The sequence below is a fragment of the Podarcis melisellensis genome, assembly GCF_964234715.1.
Source record: "Podarcis melisellensis genome assembly, chromosome: 8".
Lineage (NCBI taxonomy): Eukaryota > Metazoa > Chordata > Lepidosauria > Squamata > Lacertidae > Podarcis > Podarcis melisellensis.
Window position 1 is genome coordinate 17,739,670 of NC_138540.1, and position 18,318 is coordinate 17,757,987.

General features: G+C 44.6%; 1 protein-coding gene across 9 annotated transcripts in view; it reads right to left on the bottom strand.

Moving 5' to 3' along the window:
- KIF1B (kinesin family member 1B) overlaps positions 1-18,318 on the bottom strand; it is a 125,198-nt gene that overhangs the window by 40,258 nt on the left and 66,622 nt on the right. For 6 of the 9 annotated variants that reach the window (XM_081923393.1, XM_081923392.1, XM_081923396.1 and 3 more), the window contains 8 exons: positions 17,813-18,024; positions 13,056-13,135; positions 11,533-11,608; positions 8,248-8,327; positions 7,368-7,474; positions 6,344-6,427; positions 5,611-5,791; positions 4,316-4,388 (listed from right to left, as the gene is read on the bottom strand). In XM_081923393.1, the coding sequence (XP_081779519.1) occupies positions 4,316-4,388; positions 5,611-5,791; positions 6,344-6,427; positions 7,368-7,474; positions 8,248-8,327; positions 11,533-11,608; positions 13,056-13,135; positions 17,813-18,024 (893 nt within the window). The remainder of the gene's footprint in view (positions 1-4,315; positions 4,389-5,610; positions 5,792-6,343; positions 6,428-7,367; positions 7,475-8,247; positions 8,328-11,532; positions 11,609-13,055; positions 13,136-17,812; positions 18,025-18,318) is intronic. The other 3 variants (XM_081923398.1, XM_081923397.1, XM_081923400.1) reach the window with 1 other exon arrangement.

Genomic DNA, 18,318 nt, shown 5'->3' on the forward strand with positions numbered 1-18,318 from the left:
TTCCTTCACGGTGAGTGGACCCAACAGTCATTGCAGAATGATCAGACGAACAGCCAAGGTTAAGTTGAGTTAACATTGGTTAGTAAATGCTGTAAACGTGGTGCAGGAACACGCAGATGGACAGTCCGTTCTACTAGAAAAGCAGCCAGAGAAGTGTTAGAAGGTAAAAAAAATGGGGGGGGGGTGGAATCAGCAGCAGCCACTAGGTATGGGGGTTAGAAGTCATGTAAGTGCCACTACAACGGGTGAGGATACTTCAGGCTCCCGGGAGAACCTGCTACAAGCAAGAGGTCTAGCCACCACATTCCAAAAGGGTCTTTTCCATTTCCCACTGATAATACTTTGAAAATGCTTATGAGCTTTAATCATCCTAAAACGGTATCTGAAGCACTAAATCCCACACAAAGCCTGTGTTATTTCGATGCCCACAAAAGTTTTATCACCAAGCCTTTTGCAAATTTACTAATTGCTAGTTCAGCTTTTGATTCGTTGTTAACACAAGCTTGCTATGTTTTTAAAATGACATCACTCCTTAAGATTGCGAAGACTTAAGAAGTGGCTTTCCTAAGTTGTTTCAAACAAACAAAGCATTTCATGCTGTTCTGAGAGCAATGCCCATTTATTTGAGCTCGTGGTTCAGGGTTCTTTTAACTCAGCAGATGTTTTCCAGGGCCTGCTTAGACAATAAGGAATCAGAATTAGCTACCGTGCTACCAAGAAGTTCAGGGTACAGTTGTACCTTGGATCCCAAATGCCCTGGAACTCAGACGTTTTGGCTCTCGGATGCCACAAACCCAGAAGTGATTGTTCCAGTTTGCAAACGTTCTTTTGGAACCCGAACATCTGATGGGGCTTCCGCGGCTTCTGATTGGCTGCAGGAGCTTCCTGCAGCGAATCAGAAGCCACAGTTTGGTTTTCGAACATTTTGGAAAAAACGGACTTCCAGAACAGATTCCGTTCAACTTCCAAGGTACAGAACAACTGTATTTTAAACACACTGCCTAGCTGATTCTCGGGTCATTCACAGATCCCCCACCCACTAGGGAACCATGAGGAACATCCATCCACCCACAGCAATAACTCTACTATTAAATAATACAATCCCTTGGTTGTAAAGAAACCGTCCATCATACTGCAGTGGAAATGGAAGATACCCAAACAGAATTCACACCACATGCTAATTTCAAGGCTGTGTCCAGAAAGGGCGGGGAAAGGGGCTTGTTGACATCATTAGACCTGTCACCTCTGTATTTTATGGCACATACACACAATTTGCTATTTGCTAATATAAAGGAGGGTTGCTGATCTCGCCCATCAAATTCCATTATGAAGAGACTCAACCAATTATGTTAAGAAACCAATTCAACAAAGCTGAGGAGTGAAAAAGAGGAAGTCTCATTCCTACTACCAAATTTGAGGGTTGGCTTCAATGCAACCTTCCTACATGGAAGATTATACTGATTACATCAAAACTTAACATACCTGGATTTTTATTTTAGGAAAGCAGATAAAACTGTTCAGCCCAGCACTGATTTTTTTCTTTAAAATTTCAAACATATTGTGCCTTCTATGTAACATTTTTAATGCATGTTGTGATTATTCTTTAGTAGGAAACAACATTACATTGATTTTTGCAGTAAGCAAATGCTCAGAAATCCCCCGTTTGTGCTTTATTAGTTCTTTTGCAGAAGATATCCCTTTCTCATCCACATACCAGTTTAACACACTTGGAACGGGCAGTTTTAAATGTGAACTATTATATCCACAATACTAGACTAAGGACACTTGCAATATTTCTATGGTGAGCTTCTATAATTCAAAGAATGCTATGGGCTGAGGGCAGGTGTATTAGGGAGAAGTGGGAAGCATCTCACTAGCCTCAGCCTGCCCCTACTTGCCCGTCTTCTGATTTATGACCAGTCAGGTGGTAACTCTGCCTGTCACTGGTTTCGGTTCCACCCCCTGTTGGTCTCTCGGCCTTCTGCCCTACCAGTCCTAATGGGCACCAGTCATCGCTGTTTGCAGGCTGCTATTTGGTCTGCCTTTATCTGTGAATGAAGACGGGCCAAAGCTTCCAAGTCTCAAAGATTATTGTCATTTGTGTGCTATAGTACAGATGCTACACACAAACCTTAAATGGCTCCCTTTACTCTGGGCTTTGAAAGGGCCAAGCTCTGCACCCTGCAGGACTTCACAGCTCCCACTGAGCTGCACGTCTGCTCCCTGGATTATCCTGTGATCCTACCTAACCCCTTCTGTGTCAGGTCAAACCCAAATCTGGAACATTTGATTAGTGACTATGGATTATTCCACTGGCCCTGTTTGATCTGCCCTCATCAGTATTAGCTCTTGCACCTTTGTCTGACTAGCACCCTCCTGACGTCTTCCTCTTTTGAAAGATAGGGAGACCCCAGCACCCATCAGTAATGCCTGGTGACCTCCATACACTCTACATGGGGCTCCCTTTGAAAATGATCTGGAAACTTCAACAAATACAAAATGCCACTGCACACTTGTTAACAGGTGCAAGCCTTTAAGGGCATATTTTGCCAATTCTGAAAAAGTCTGCATTGGTTACCAATTGATTTCCAAACCAGATTCAAAGGGCTAATAATAAATTGCAGTTGAGCAGAGCTACAAGCTTGACAAGCTCAGAAGTTACCTTCTCATCTAAGCCCCCTGGAGTTCTAAGATCCAACATGAGGGTCTGCTGCAAGTGCCATCATTCCAGGAGCTGAGAGTTAACTTTGAGTAGCAACTTTCAACTGTGGCTCCAGAACAGTGGAACACCCTGCCTTGAGAGCCTATATTCTTCCTTTATCTCACTTTGGAGACTAGTGAAAACACATTTTATTCCCACCCCACTTCCTCCTTCCCACATTTGGGATATAATAGGAAGCATGCTTTTATTAGTTCTGAGTCTAAGTTGATCCTCTGTCCACAGAAAGAGGGGGGTGGCTGCAGCCAACTCTACCCCTCCATCTGCTGCCCTCTGCACCACATATCTCACACCATTCCCAAGGATCCTCCAACTCTCAGGAGCAGTCTTTGGGAAGGTGCAGGCAGCTGCAAAGGGAAGAAGGAGGTATGAAAACTCTAGTCCATGAACACAAACTCAGTATTCTAAGTTTGTTCATGTTGTAGTTTATTTGTGTCCAGGTTAATTTCCATTTCTGCCTTATTCCACTATTTATATTGTTAAAACCTTTGTTTGTAATGGTCTAATGACTAGAAACAAATGAATCTGATCCACTTTATTAAAACACTTTAAGTATTTTTTTTAATTGTCTTCACTTTATTAAAAAGTAAAATCAGCCTTGGGAACATTTTTGTTAGACTACAGTACAGAAATTGAGTAAATAAATTTCCAGCTGGCTACTACCTTCATTCGTAGTTTCAGATGCAGGGACAGATCTCACTGCCTGCCACTAGACATCCAGACCAGGGATGTAGAACCTGGTGCCCCTCCAGACATTGATGGACTACAATAGGTTCCCATTTGTGATCTAAACCCCTGCCCAGGAGTATACCCAGTCAACTTGGTTTCCTGACCCATCCAAAATGGGAATATGGTTCTTTTAGAGATTCACTTTACATTGATTGGATGAAGGTGCCCTATTCCTCATTTCCTGCACCAGGATGCTAAAGTGGGAGAAGCCTGCTTCCTCCCTAGCAACCATCCTCACTTCTGCTTGCTTTGCCCCAGAAAACCTGCTGTCTTTTAGCTACATGTAAGTGATTTGCTAGTACCAAAAACTCCTTTGCCTTTTCCCATAACCACACACTGCTATGTGCATCAAACAACACCCTTGCTGGGGAGCCACACTCCATGCAAGGCAGGGGAGGGAGGTTAAAAAACATGCAGAGTTGCAGCAACAGTTTTGGACATCACGTGTGAAAAATCCTTGGCACACCAATGCATCTGGAAGGCTCTCCTCAGCAGCATAGAATTAGTACTTGGTGTTGATCCAAGAGAAAACTAAAGCAACCCTCCAGGGCAACCATAACAGGCAAGACCATCAAAAATGCCATTTCAGAGTTGATTGGGGGAGGGGGGCTGTAACAATGCAAAATACAAGCCTTCCTTCTGACCTGTTAAGGAACCAGGATGTTGGCACATTGTACCTGTTTAGGTTCAACATCTACTTGTGGATGAGATCCATGCACTTTATGGTATGCCCCCAGGCATCTGAAGCCAAAGTAGCACGTGAGAAGCAAGGGGCAGCTAACAGTGGGAAGAGTCAATCTGATCACATTTCCTGGAAGTTTAGCATGTTGATTTCTGCAAGGACAGCTAGGAAATACTGACACCTACCAGCCTCTGCTGCTCCAACAAGAGATCTGCTTCCTCTTTTTCCTTCTTGTACAGAATCTCCATTTCTTGAAGTCTGGGGAGAGAAGTCAGACACCTGGTCAGCTTAATACAACCTGGGAATGTGGTTGTTGTGCCTAGCCTGGACTGGGTACCTGGCACCGAGTCCTCAGAGAATGAACCAGATTCCTCTCAGGTTGAGAACCTTGAGGAGAAGGCAGGGTCCCCTGAGATTAGTGCTGAGAATACCCTTGTGGGGAAGGAGAGAAGCTCTGATGAAGAACCCTTGTAGCTGTCACCAGAGGAGGTGTTGGAACCCCACCCCCACCTCAAGAGCCCCAGTACCAAAAGGTCTGGGCCAAAAAACAACATAACATGCAGCTTGTGAGCAATGGGGTCTCCATATAAGCAATCCCTTCCATACCAGCACTTGTGGTCTAGGAGACCAGAGTATGTAAGGGATCCCAATGGAACCATCCAGTTGTTGGAAACAATGAAGGTCTCAGGTCCCTAGTCTGCCTGTCCTGCTATGGGGCATCTTGACTGAACTCTCTGTGATACTGCCCTTCAACTTTTGCCTGACCATGCTGCTGGACCACATTTTGGACCTAGACTGATTCTCCATGCTTGACCTCGGTTTGGTTCAACTGCACTGCAGCTGCAACCCCACCTTCCTTGGTGAGTGTTTTGCTAAGATGCTTGTACCTCCTGAGACTGGAGCCTGAGCCCCTGAGGGTACCCACTAGAGTAGGGCAATAGTCAGGGTGGGGACAGCAGATGTACCCCCACCTAAGAGCACCCATTTGCTCCACCTAAGAATTTCCTGGTATGGGTGTGTGCAGAAACACACTTCTAGGTAGCGGGGCACTTTAAAAGGACTACAGGACCTTCAAGAGTCTTCTAAAGACTTATTTTGCCAGCTGATCAGTAATATTGTAGGGAAACACAAAAACTTCTGCAGAAACCAGAATCCTGCAACAAGCTAAATATATTATGACCAGTGCTCCATTTTAGCAACAAAGAAGCATCTCTCCACAAAACAAAATGTTGTCATGAGCCACTCTGCAAAACCTTCTGAAGCAAGCACCAAACAAAGGTTAACCGAAAACTACTCAGGAGTTTTCATAAGCAATTTTGCTTCACAGCTAACATTCCAACTAAAAAGAATTACATGTGAAAGTTGTACCAATATTAAAGGATGATGCTCTACAACAGTTAAGCAGAAGAGAACAGCAATTCAGTAAGATGGATGGAGGGATGAATGGTAACTTGTTCAGTGTCATGAAAAAATGCATTACCTTTTCTCCATCTCCTGCTTCATATCAATTCCTTGTTTCTCCAGCAATTCCCTCTGAGCAAAAGTCCAATCTACTGGTTCTGAGGGAGTCTCTGCTGATGGAGTCTTTTCCCTTTCAGCCCGTGCTTGCTCAGGATGGTTGAAGCGGAACACGTGGTTTTTGCCCATAATAATACGATTTCCTGGACGGGCAATAAAAAGATTATGACCTAAAGGGTTTTTGTTTTTTGCTTTTTAACGAGAGAGAGAGCTAGCTGGGATTTGTTCAGCCATGTTATCCCCAGGCAATGAATTCTCAAGGACAGTCAAAGCCAGAAATCATAAAACCCTAACTCAAAGAAAAGACGACAGACTTATGGGAAGAGCCCAAAGCAACGTAGTAGAGCACACATTCTACATTCAAAAGGTCCTCGGTTCAATCCTTGGCATCTCCAGTAAGAAGGGTCAGGGAGCAGCTCATGGGAAAGACCTCTGTTGGACAGCCATTGCCAGAGAAGGCCAGGGGTAGCCAAAGTGATACCTTCCAGATATTGCTGAACTACAACTCCCACCAGCCCCAGCTTTCATAGCCCATGGTCAGGGATGATGGGCTCCAAGTCGGAAAAGACAATATGGGGCTAGATGAGCCAATAGTCTCTGGATAAAACAGCTTCCTGTATTACTTTCATGGAGCCACAGTTTTCAAGACACTTAAAAAACAACAAAGACAGAGTAACAAATTCCAACGTCTTTACCTGAGCGCAGCTGGACAGGTTGCACCACTCTCTTGCCGTTGACATAGGTTTCAGACCGTTCACCAGGTTCCAGGGTAACAATCACTGGAACAGGAATAAAGAATACTCACATCACTGTTTTACAAGCTCCTATGTAGGGCCTAAGGGACGCAGGTGGCGCTGTGGGTTAAAGTCTCAGCGCCTAGGACTTGCCGATCGAAAGGTCGGCGGTTCGAATCCCTGCGGCGGGGTGCGCTCCCGCTGCTCGGTCCCAGCGCCTGCCAACCTAGCAGTTCAAAAGCACCTCCGGGTGCAAGTAGATAAATAGGGACCGCTTACCAGCGGGAAGGTAAACGGCGTTTCCATGTGCTCGCCAGATGCAGCTTTGTCATGCTGGCCACGTGACCCGGAAGTGTCTCCGGACAGCGCTGGCCCCTGGCCTCTTAAGTGAGATGGGCGCACAACCCCAGAGTCTGTCAAGACTGGCCCGTACGGGCAGGGGTACCTTTACCTTTACCTTATGTAGGGCCTATAAAGACATTGTAAGTGTTTACAATGGCTACCAGCCCTGATGGCTATGTTCTGCCTTTGCTCTTGGAGGCAGCATGCCTCAATAACAGCTGCTGGGAATCACAGCAGGGAAGACTTCTGCTGCTGTGCTCTGGTCATTTCCAAAAGGTATCCGGTTGGACAATGGAAGACCAGGATGCTGGACAAGATGGGCCTTTAGCCTAATCCAGCAGGGCCCTCCTTATGGTCTTATGTTGTGGGAAGGACAGGGGAGAGAAGTCTTTCCCAAAGAGAAGAATATGCATATTCCAGGATTTCCACAGGAATGCCTCTTAAAATCCTTCCAAACCAGCCAGGGCAAAACCAGGGTGGAATTTAGCTACATAATCCAGAAAAGGGCAGAGTTCAGCTAATCAGAAGTCCAAAGAATATCTATGTCTATAAAGAGCTGGACGATGGCAAGTACGAATATAAGTAACAACACAGGGCGGAGCAGCAGAGCGATATTTAACCAATAAGCAAGCTGCTGTCTCACCATCACCATTATGGTTTCTCTCGCTCCGGAAAATACAATGCTCCTCTTTGATGTGAGCCCCGCTGAGAACTATGTCTTGACGCCGTTCAGCATCTGCCTGGCCAACCCTGCATCCAGCAAAAAAGATTGTTTAAATTCCTTATAGCTTTAAAAAATATAAACATAGGAATCTGCAATAAACAGAGAAGCTTTTGCATGTCATACACAGCTCTGTCCTCTTCCAAAACCTTGCTGCTAGTCACTTCCTCCTCCCTGCAAGCCCCTGCTGTCTCAGGTGGCTGCCTCACTCTGCCTAAGAGTAGGGCCAACCCTGTGGACCAATGACCTGATGATCATCGCATAATTTCAGATGGATTTCATTTTCCGGCTTAGCCTAAGATTCTCTGTTTTCAGCCATCCTCACTACCCATGGCGAAGCTGAAGTAGGTATCGCAAGACAAAAAAATTCCTTCCAGTAGCACCTTAAAGACCAACTAAGTTAGTTCTTGGTATGAGCTTTTTTTGTTTTGACTATGGCAGACCAACACGGCTACCTATCTGTAACTAGGTATCGCAAGGTAAGACTATGCTAATTATAATGGCAGTATCCTTCCCCACACTGCTGCTCCACTCCAGCTTTAGAAGGAAAATGCCCAGCTAAGACAATCAGTCTGCTCTTCCTCTTCCAAGCTCCCCTGGCAATATTCCGCTTGGTAAAAAGCTCCTGCAACTCCAAATCTGACAATTAAATGTTAATCCCATGCATGTAAACAAGGACATGGGTAATTAAGTACGTGCTTTGTCTGACACTCAAGAGCTTAATATGACTGGATTTGCTTTGGGAGAGAAAAGAGAGACTCAAGGTGGCAGCCATCTGACTAAAAGCAGTGTTGCCTCTCACCTGGTTATGCCATCTTTGATGTAGTAAAGTAGGCACTCTGACATGAGGGGATCTTCGTTGAGGTTGACAAGGTGAGGTGTCTGAAATGAGGAAAAGCAATTAACTTAAAGATCAGGGCCTCTCTCCCCCCTGTACAACTTCTTTAAAAAGGCGACGCAGCGGCTTCAAGGTCCAAATGCAACTTCAAATTAACCTCTCTCTCCTTGGGAGAAGACAAGTCATTTCTTGAACAGATGCAAACTATTTCAGTACAGAAACAGAGTGATATCATAGGCAGAAATGCCTGCCAGCCTGTCAGCCAGCTAAGAAACATTAAATTGGAAGATCTACTCAGTGAATTTATACCCCCCCTTTTTTTTGCTTAACAAGGGTTAGTAACTGGCAACCACTAAAAAAAATAAAATCAGGCCCTGGAGAGCTTCTTCTTAGTCCACTAGCCGCCAACCCGTTTGTCCTCCTGCTCCACTTGCCCAGATATAGAAATTTCATGTGTGTGGAAAGAGATAAAGAGAAATAAAGGATGACAACGGGATGGAAAGTGGGCATATCAACATTACTTGTATTTCAAAGTGAGGTGCCTCCAAACAAATCTATTTGCTGACCACAGCCTCTCAACCTCAGATTTTGTCAAGGGAAGAGGAATTTCTACCACAGGATACATTACAGAGAAGGTTAGACTATTTGGAAGCTTTTATTCTGTGTTGTATGTGAAGAAGGGGGCACTCTTGTACCCCATGCTTCCAAGCCATAAGAGGAAAAAATCTAGGTACTTTGCTAGACGGCTAACACTCTTACTGGAACCTAAGAGAGTTGCTACCATCACTAAACCAACCTTCTTTGGGGAAAATACCCCACTGGAATCAGCAAACAAGTCACATGGCCTTGGAGTGAAAATCTAGCCAATGGAATGCCAGCAAGCACAGACAAAAGGGAAAAACACAGAACATCAGGACAAAAACAAAACACAGAAAAATGGACATTGACACCCAGCAAACACTCTTCATAGACTCTAAGGAGCTACAACAAGCACTAAACCAACCTTCTTTGGTGAAAATAACCCATTGGAATCAGCAAGCAAGTCACATGGCCTTGGAGTGAAAATCTAGCCAGTGGAATGCCAGCAAGCACAAACGAAGAGGAAAAACACAAAATGTCAAAACAACAACAAAAGAAAACATGAGACAGACAACAACAAAGACAAACACTGAAGATGCCAGTAACTCTAGTTCATTAACTAGTGTTCCAAGACTTCCACAGTTAAAATATGCCACCTTACAGCATAAAACGAAACTATGAGAACTCTAAGGATCGGAGGGTTCAGAATGAGGAAAAGGCCGACCACAAGCAACAAGAGTATCAGGATGGATGGGACAGGGAAAGGGAAGAAGGATCAGTGTCTATTTTCTAATTCCATAGGCAGAAATCTCTACTTAAGCATCTGTTTTCTCCACCTGCACAAACCTGGTCAAGGGCAAATGCGTCAAAAGACTCATCAAACAGAGCTGATGGCCTCTGAGGGAAGATCTACATGGAGAGAGTCCAGAAAAATGAGAGGAAACAAGAGGAAAGAGAAAGCTTGAGGGGAATGGAGCAATAACCACAGTGAGAACTACTGCAAGGTCCAAAATTCCAGGGGCCCCTGAATAAGGAAACTTCATTGAGCACCCTTGATGCAGCCGAGGCAGAATGTGCAAACCAATACTTCTTCCACACTAATTTCAAAGTCTTTTCAGCACTTCAGAAGACTGAGAAGGGATTTGCTGATGAGCCTTTGGGTTCTTTGCCCATCTTGGGGCCACAGGAAAATGTCCAATTACAACAACCTCTGGAGCCTGACCTGATAAGGACCAAAGTTCAGTGGCAGAACATCTGGAATGCATGCAAAAGGTCCCAGGTTCAATCCAAGGTATCTCCACACAGGGCTTGTCTGAGACCCTGGAGAGCCACTGCCAGTCAGTGTAAAGAATGCTGACCTAGGTGGACCGGTGGTCTGACTTGGTATAAAGAACAGCAGCTTCCTACATTCCTATGAAAAAGTTATGCATCAAACTGACTATTGCTTCACACAAGGTGGCCAAATATTATTTGTTTCACCTACGTACCCAATACAAGTTTTATGAAAAGGGTCCGGATAACCCACACATCCAGTTTCAGCACACATGAACTTCAAGACATTCTAAAATCTACCGGTAGCACTAGTAAACTTTTGCTCAAGTTCTGCTCCATTGTAGGGATTAAGAGGCTGTGACTGACCCAAGGTCACCCAGTGAGCTTCAGGACTCAGTGAGGATACGAACCCGGATTCCCAGGTCCTAGTCTGACAGTTTAACCACTACACCATGCTGGCCTCCTACTTCTTAGAGTACTTCTGCTATGGGGAAACTATATTCAGTGTTTTTTTCTTTAAAAATGTTTAGGAGTATTCTCATTTTGACTCAAGAAAATCACCATTTTATAGTTCAAATCAGGAAAAATACAGTAAATGGACAAAAGTACAAAGATTCACAAAATGTTTAGGGGTATGCATACCCCTGTATCTCCCTAGAAAAAAGCACTGACTATATTAAGTAGATAAATATGGGGAAAGCTAAATGTCGCTTAAAGAAGGATCTGAAATATTGAGGCTTGAATGTGTTTTATTCTGGATTGTTTTATTTGATGTTTTAATGTGGCGCTGTGGTCTAACCACAAAGCCTAGGCCTTGCCGATCAGAAGGTTGGTTGTTTGAATCCCTGCGACAGGGTGAGCTCCCGTTGTTCGGTCCCAGCTCCTGCTCACCTAGCAGTTCAAAAGCACGTCAAGTGCAAGTAGATAAATAGGTACCACTCCGACGGGAAGGTAAACGGCATTTCTGTGCACTGCTCTGGTTCGCCAGAAGCGGCTTAGTCATGCTGGCCACATGACCCCGAAGCTGTCTGTGGACAAAACCCCAGCTCCCTCAGCCTATAGAGCGAGATGAGTGCGCAACCCCAGAGTTGTCCGCGATTGGACCTAACGGTCAGGGGTACCTTTACCTTTTAAACCACTTTGAGATTTTTTCTTTAAAATAAAAAAAATGAAATTAATAATATTAATAGTAATAGTAATAATAATAATTAATAATAATCTCAAGGGGGGGAACGGCACCTAGAAATTTTATTGTGGTGACCATAACCCACGTTTAAGGTGCCATTTGGCATTTGGCTTATATATCTGAGTTTCTAACACTGGTTAGGAGCCAAAATCCATTCTAAAAAGACCAGCAATGGGCAGTCTTTACAAAACAACTCAACAGCACAGATGTACCTTTTTAGGTGAGAAAACACCAAGGGTTCCTCCGTCTTCTCGAATGGCGACTCCCATCTCAGCCAGCAAAGCCTCTCTATAAAGGAGGGGAAAGAGGTATCACTGAAATATATTTACAATTCAAGCTTCAAAACACAGAGGGAATGAGAGGAACTCATAATCATAAAATACAAGGTTAATAATCATGGCATACAGTTGTGATGGGACATATTTATTTCAGTACTTTCTGCAGTGGCTGGTGGTGGCTTTCCAGGATTTCAGGCAGGAGATGCTCTCAGTCCTGTCTGGAGATGTCAGGGAGTGAACCTGTTACCTTCGGCATGCAAAGCATCTGCTCTGCCACTGATCTACAACCCTCCCTCTGGCAGATTCACTTAATGAAGGGTTGTAGTTTCATGATAGTGAAATCCAATTTGTGCAACAAGGAAATTTTTGACCCAAGGTCTCCTCCAACCCTAGGATAACCTAAACAGGCAAAGCTGTATTAAGATTTAGGGCAATGGTGGGGAACCTGTGGCATTCTGAATATTGCTGTAGCTCCCATCTGCTCCAGCAGAGTACAGTTCAGGGATGATGGGAGTGGCGGTCCAACAATGTCTGTAGGGCCAAAGGTTCATACACACACCCCTGGTTTAGAGCCATTTATTTTTACTATGGCAAAACCATCTGGAAAACCATCATTCTCTACATGTCTCTATGCTACACTCTCTCTAGCTCTCCGGATAGATTTCCCATTTCTAGTTGTGACATTTGAACCTTCTCTCCTCCACGATTACCTATCTTTTTAGTCTCCCTTTCTTTGCTTCCTCCCTCATGCTCTTTTATCTCCTCCTGTTTTTTCAGGCACTTTGACCATGTAACTCCTCACCCCATTTCCTACAATATGGTGGGTTTGGGTTAGACATACTTTTGAGGGGTTTTAAATTAGAATCTCACACTTCAACAAAAGCCCAGCGCAAAATAGCAGCGTGAAGGGTGGAAGCAAACAACCAACTCTCAAGTAGGTATGGACCAGGGTGCCTCTGAACACCTGCTCAGCTCAAGAAATGGTTCCTTGGGCCACAGCTGAGCTCAAAGTCATTTCACATCAAAATACACTCCTGATGCCTGTCACATAAACAGCTTCATTTGTTAAAGCAAATGAATTTAAGGCATAAAACAAACATGCACAATGTTGAGTTTGCTATAGTTAAAAACAACCAGAAATCCTTGGCTAATCTACTCCAAACCACCCAGAGATCCCCTAATAGATCCTGATCTACCATTCTTCTACCCCTGTCTCACACTATATGTCTCACACTACCCTCTCACATGCTGTATCTCTCAAATCCTTCAGCAACAAAGCCATTCCTGCAGAACTCTGGTCTTAACCTGGTCTGCTAGGTCCTTTCCTGTGACTATTCCTCTACTCTGTTTTAGTAAAGGTCCTCTCCCTTTCCAATGAGGTTTAGATGCAATCCTGCCCTCATATGGCTTAAGATCCTCCAAGCAAACATAGATTGTGGTTTTATGTATGTGCCAACCTCTCCATCCTAATCGCCTCTGTCTTCCGCAGTTTCTCCTCCCATGTCTCATTCAGCTCTGCAATGATCTTCTCAGATTCCTGCAAAAAAGTCCAACAGAGAATTAGAGGTATGTACAAGGAAACTACATCTAAATACCCATTTCTCACTAGCCTATTTGATGAAACAAGTTTTTACATTTAGCTAAATCTAAAAATGAAACAGAAGGATAAAAATGAACAATAGGAAGATAGTGAGCAGCAAATACAGTGATCAACTTGCAGTCTGGAGTCTTGGGTCAAATCCTCCATCTAATGAAGCATGAATTGGGCCTTGGAGCACTTTTACAAGATATGTTTTGTATGCCACCTAGAGAATTTTATAGATGGGTGGCCATATAATTTTAATAGGAAATACTGCTTCTTAGGCTGGCAAATTTTAAGAGCACCTGACCATGCTACCAAATCTGCTTGTGTTAGAAGTCCTGAGAGGTCTGATACAACAGAACTTGCTAAGAAGGTGCCAAATTTGCAGGAATATCATCTGATACAACAGAACTTTTCAAGTGGGTGCTACATTTGCTTATCATGGAATGGATCACTTCCTGTTTCTTCCCCCAGGCAGATGCTCACACTTGTGCATGCACATAAGTACAAATATGCTTTCACAAAGGAACCTGGTTTGCATGTCACGATAAGCCAAACCATGGCCTAGTATGAACATGCAAAATCCAGGAGAGCCAACCATGGTCGCTCCCCCGCACCCTGGTCATTTTGCTGCTGTGTCATGCTGAGCTACACCACTATTTAGCTTAATGCTGTTGATGCTTGACTCCTCTCTCCAGCAGCCAAATGCTGCCAATATCTTCAAGAACCCATAAGGTATGGATGAGAAATTTCAAGCTTGAGGGCCAGATGTGCCCACCCCCAGCCTCACTACCCAGCCTTCAAGACTCTGCCCAAGCCATGTCCTGGTCTGTGCCCAATTAACTGATAATGCCTCTTACCTGCTTGGATGGAGAGATGTGTGTGAAATGTGCATATAGAAACCTCTCTGCCTTTTTTGCACAGTAGAAATGGAGCCTGTTGTACAGATGTAAGGGTCATATCCTTTGCTCCTCCCACTTTTCCCTCCAGACTGCCCACCACTGGCATATGGTCCCCAGGAAGTATTACAGAAGGAAATGTGTCATTCTGGCTGGTTGACAAGTTCCCCACCATAAGGCATGGTGGAATCTAAACCACTGAAGAGCCTTCAAGGAACACCATGCAGGTCCAACACCAATATTACTCCAGAATTCTGATTTCTGCTCCCCTTCAACAGCAAGTCTGGCAACTTGTGCACAAATGGTCGTTTGTTCCCACAGCAACTGGTGGGAGGGGAGGGAATGTTTCTCCCACTCTCATTCTCCCTTGGAAAAGACAAATATCAGGGCTGTTTTTCAACTGTGGAAGCTTACTCTAAGAGCCAAGAAAACTGAGGAAGAAATAAAAAGATTGGTGGGGGGGTTATGTGAAGAGAGGTTGGAATCCCTTGTAACAGGAAACACACTCTTATTTATCAATGCCCCAGTGGGGCTAGAGATGATCTGCTCATTTCCACATCTCTATTTGCTTGTCATTTTGAAGCTCATGATGCCCTCAGTCATTAACTTGTCAGAAGATGCTGCCTTGCCAAGCTGCTTCCATCCTCCCGTTCCCCTTCAAAATGCCGGAGATGTTGCCTTGAATGCTGATGAAGGGGGAAGACTCACAGGCAGGCCAGCCCAGACATTAAGTTGGGGGGGAGGGGTAATATGTTTGAAGACGCCACTTTATGACAGAGCACCAGGCAAATGCAGAGACAGCACTGTTATCTCCATGTCAACGGCATTTTTGTAAAAAGTGCAGTGTGCGTGCTAGTCCAGCCAAATTGCCCTGGCAGCTTTTCAAATATGGGAAGAGGAAAAGAAGGAAAAAAGGAGGAGGGGTAGGCAGTATTTAAATTCACAACATTAACCCGCCTGCTGCTTCACATGCCCAACCGTGGGGGAGGAGAGGGAGGCTTTGGTAAAAGCCGAAAGATTGCTGCTGTGCCCTTTTGATGCTGTTCCATAGACAAAAGCCTCCATTGTCCATGTATGGGGGGTGGGGGCAGGCATTCTGTGAGCGCTTCACATTTGTAATCTCCGGGGTCCAGGTCTTGGTGCTCTGTTTTCCAATGTGACACTTCCAGGAAAGACTGAATTATTATTGCTGAAATAAACTCTTCATTTTCCTCAGCTCAACTGAACATGGAAATATATTTGTAAGTCTGCCACTCAACCAGAGGCTTTACATGCCAGTATCCTTATTTTAGAGGAAGGCAAGCAAGAACATCCCAATAAAAGGGCAGGGATTTCAATCTTCATCCCACACAGGCACACTAGCCCTGTTTGCAAAATAAAAAATGCTTAAGGAGGCATATGCCACCTTCATCTGCATTGCAGGCACTGGGCTAGATGGCCTTTTGGGTTTCCAACTCTACAATTCTATGTTCATTGCCATAAAAAATTAATCTCAACCAAAGGATGCACATATTGAGGAAGGGCCGTAGCTCAGATGTAGAGCATCTGCCTTGCACACAGAAGGTCCTAGGTTCAATCCCCAATGGCATCTCCAGGTTGGGCTGGGAAAAGACCCTTGTCTGAAGCCCTCAAAAGCCTCTGCCAGTCAGTGTAGACAATACTAAGTGGGATGGACCAATGGTCTGATTCAGTACAAGGCAGCTTCCTATGTTCCACAGAACATTCACAATCCCTACTGCAGTTCTGACGTCAGTGCTCGTAGCTAACTTGATCCAGGCATTTAAAAACTGTCCCATATATCATGCTGGTTGAATTGGTTTTGAGTTCTGGCATTTTGGTCATGCTCTCTCTCACTGGGTGCCATATTGTTAGCCTGACAAAGAAGCAGAACTGAGGCCTTCTTGAAACAGGGTCTCTGCATGGTCCCAGAGTACAATCGGAAGGTACAGGAAGCCACAAATTTGAGCAGATCTGGATCTGTCTTGTCCCTGGATGGGAGGACCTCTTTGGAACCTGACATCCACCCTCTCAAAAGCCACGATGGAAGGAAAGCAGGATACAACAATGCAACATACTTGTAGTCCTCATTGCACAGCCCACGCTTAGCAAGTTGGCTCCATTCAGAATTTATGGCTTTGTTAAGAGACACTTTAGATGATCAAGGAATTTCCATACAAACTTGCTTTAGGAATGAATGGATTTTAAGCATCCATAAGAAACTAAGTGTTAAGAGATCCATCTAGCCCAACACCCCATTACCAAGCATAGTAGCTAACCAGATGCCTCCAGGAAATCCACAAGGAGTCACTATCTCTCTCTCTAGTGTTTGCTCCCCAGTAATCGGTACTCGGTGGCAAACTGCCATCAGATCTACAAGTCACACAGATTAACCATGGATAGCCTTATTTTCCTGTGCATTAGTCTGATCAACATTGAAAGATACCAAGCCAGTGGGGATCATGACATCTTGTGGCCACTATTGCCATTAATTTGTTAAGTATCGTGCCATGGACTTTCCTTTGTCTGCCCCACATCTCCTGCCAATTGATCAATTTCATTGGATGACCCAGAATTTTACTATGGTGTGGTGGGGATAAAAAAAACAACTCTTTATCCACTACTCCCCCCCCCCCCAGCACTTCTACTTGAAGTCCATGACTTGGCTCCTCAGTTTTAGTTGTATGATTTTGACCTAGCCAGGACTGCACCGATTTCAAATCTTCCCAACCATCAGATGGCTGTTGAGTTAGCATTTACCAAAAGGAATGAGTTCACCTTGCAAGTACCACTAATGTACTTTTTTTTTTGCTCTCTTTGGAAATACGCAAACTACACCCAGGAATGCTTTTGGAGACAAAGTGGGACCCCAACAACATCCTGCAAGCAGCAGCAAGTATTTAGTCAATGATAAAAAGCAATCATTTAAACCAGTCTTGCCGAACCCACAGCTGTGTGTACGATTAAAAGGGGGGTTTCTATTAGTTTTGACAAGTTAATGATTCAGGGCAGTGTGGAGTTTTCATTTTTATTAAATTGTTGTTCTGCCCCCTTCCTAGGAGCTCAAGGCAGCAGAGATGGTTGTATCTCCCATTCGCTCGACATCACAACAATCCTGCTGCAAGTAGGTTAGGCTCAAAGACGAGAGTGGCTCACTAGAAAAGGTGACTAGGGCTTCCTCAACTCTAGTCCAGCACTCTAACCAAATGGAAGTTTTGGCAAAGAACTTAATCAATTAATTTATAAGCAACTATGCTAATAAGTAAGTCTGAATATCCTAGCATACACCACACAATTCATTCTGCATTTGAAAAGGGAGGAGTGAGTGGATCTTCCTGCTAATGAATGTTCTGCTTAGCTCCTGTCCTCGCTACTGAAATTTCACTAGAACTGACCAAATATCTCTCAAGTTTTAAGAAACAAGGAATTGAGGTCCCCTCTCCCCACAATGAAAGCTCATTCTTCTTCCAGGCCTGTGCTCTGGTTTTGTGTTGGAAGGCTACAGGATACACCCAACCCCATGTCGTTAACTGTACACAGAACCAAACAGGCACCACCCCAAATGTATAGATCAAACACATGGCAAATACTGAAGTAAGGAGGATGGCCACAGTGGAACTTCCCCATCACTCAGAAACCAGGGTGTCCTTTGCTCTGGATTACTGAGACTGATACTTCTGGGGTCCTGATGCTTACCTGCATGTAAGGAATATGAGGAGGGAGGACATGTCCGTACCTTCAAACGTTCGATGGCTTCCTCTCCTCCAGGCGTAGACATGATCCGTTCTTGGATACTGGAGACCGACGTTAAGCCCACCTGACTGCTGAGAGAGCAGGAAGATGGGGATGCAGTGAGGGAGCCCATGGATGCTGTGGAAAAATGGCCAGGACGTTGATTCTCTGATGCTAGCAAGTATCTGTGTTTATTGTTCTGAAAATCTTTCAGATCTGAGAGAGAGAAGGGAGGGAGGGAGGCAACAGACAGGAGGGGAGGCAGAAATACAGGGATGGAGAGAGGAGAGGCCAAGGAGAGAAGAGCAGAAAAAAGGAAGGTAGGGAGGAAAAACAGGAAGGAGACACCCGTATAAGAAAGGTAGCACACAAGCAGCAACAGAGACAGGTTTAATAGGACTAGATGGCAGTTCTGAAACAGATGTCCTTCCAAGAAGCTTTGTCTGTTTGTTACACTCATTTGGCATGGCCCTGAATCAGGTGCCTCCTCACTTGATGGGTGGTTGGAAT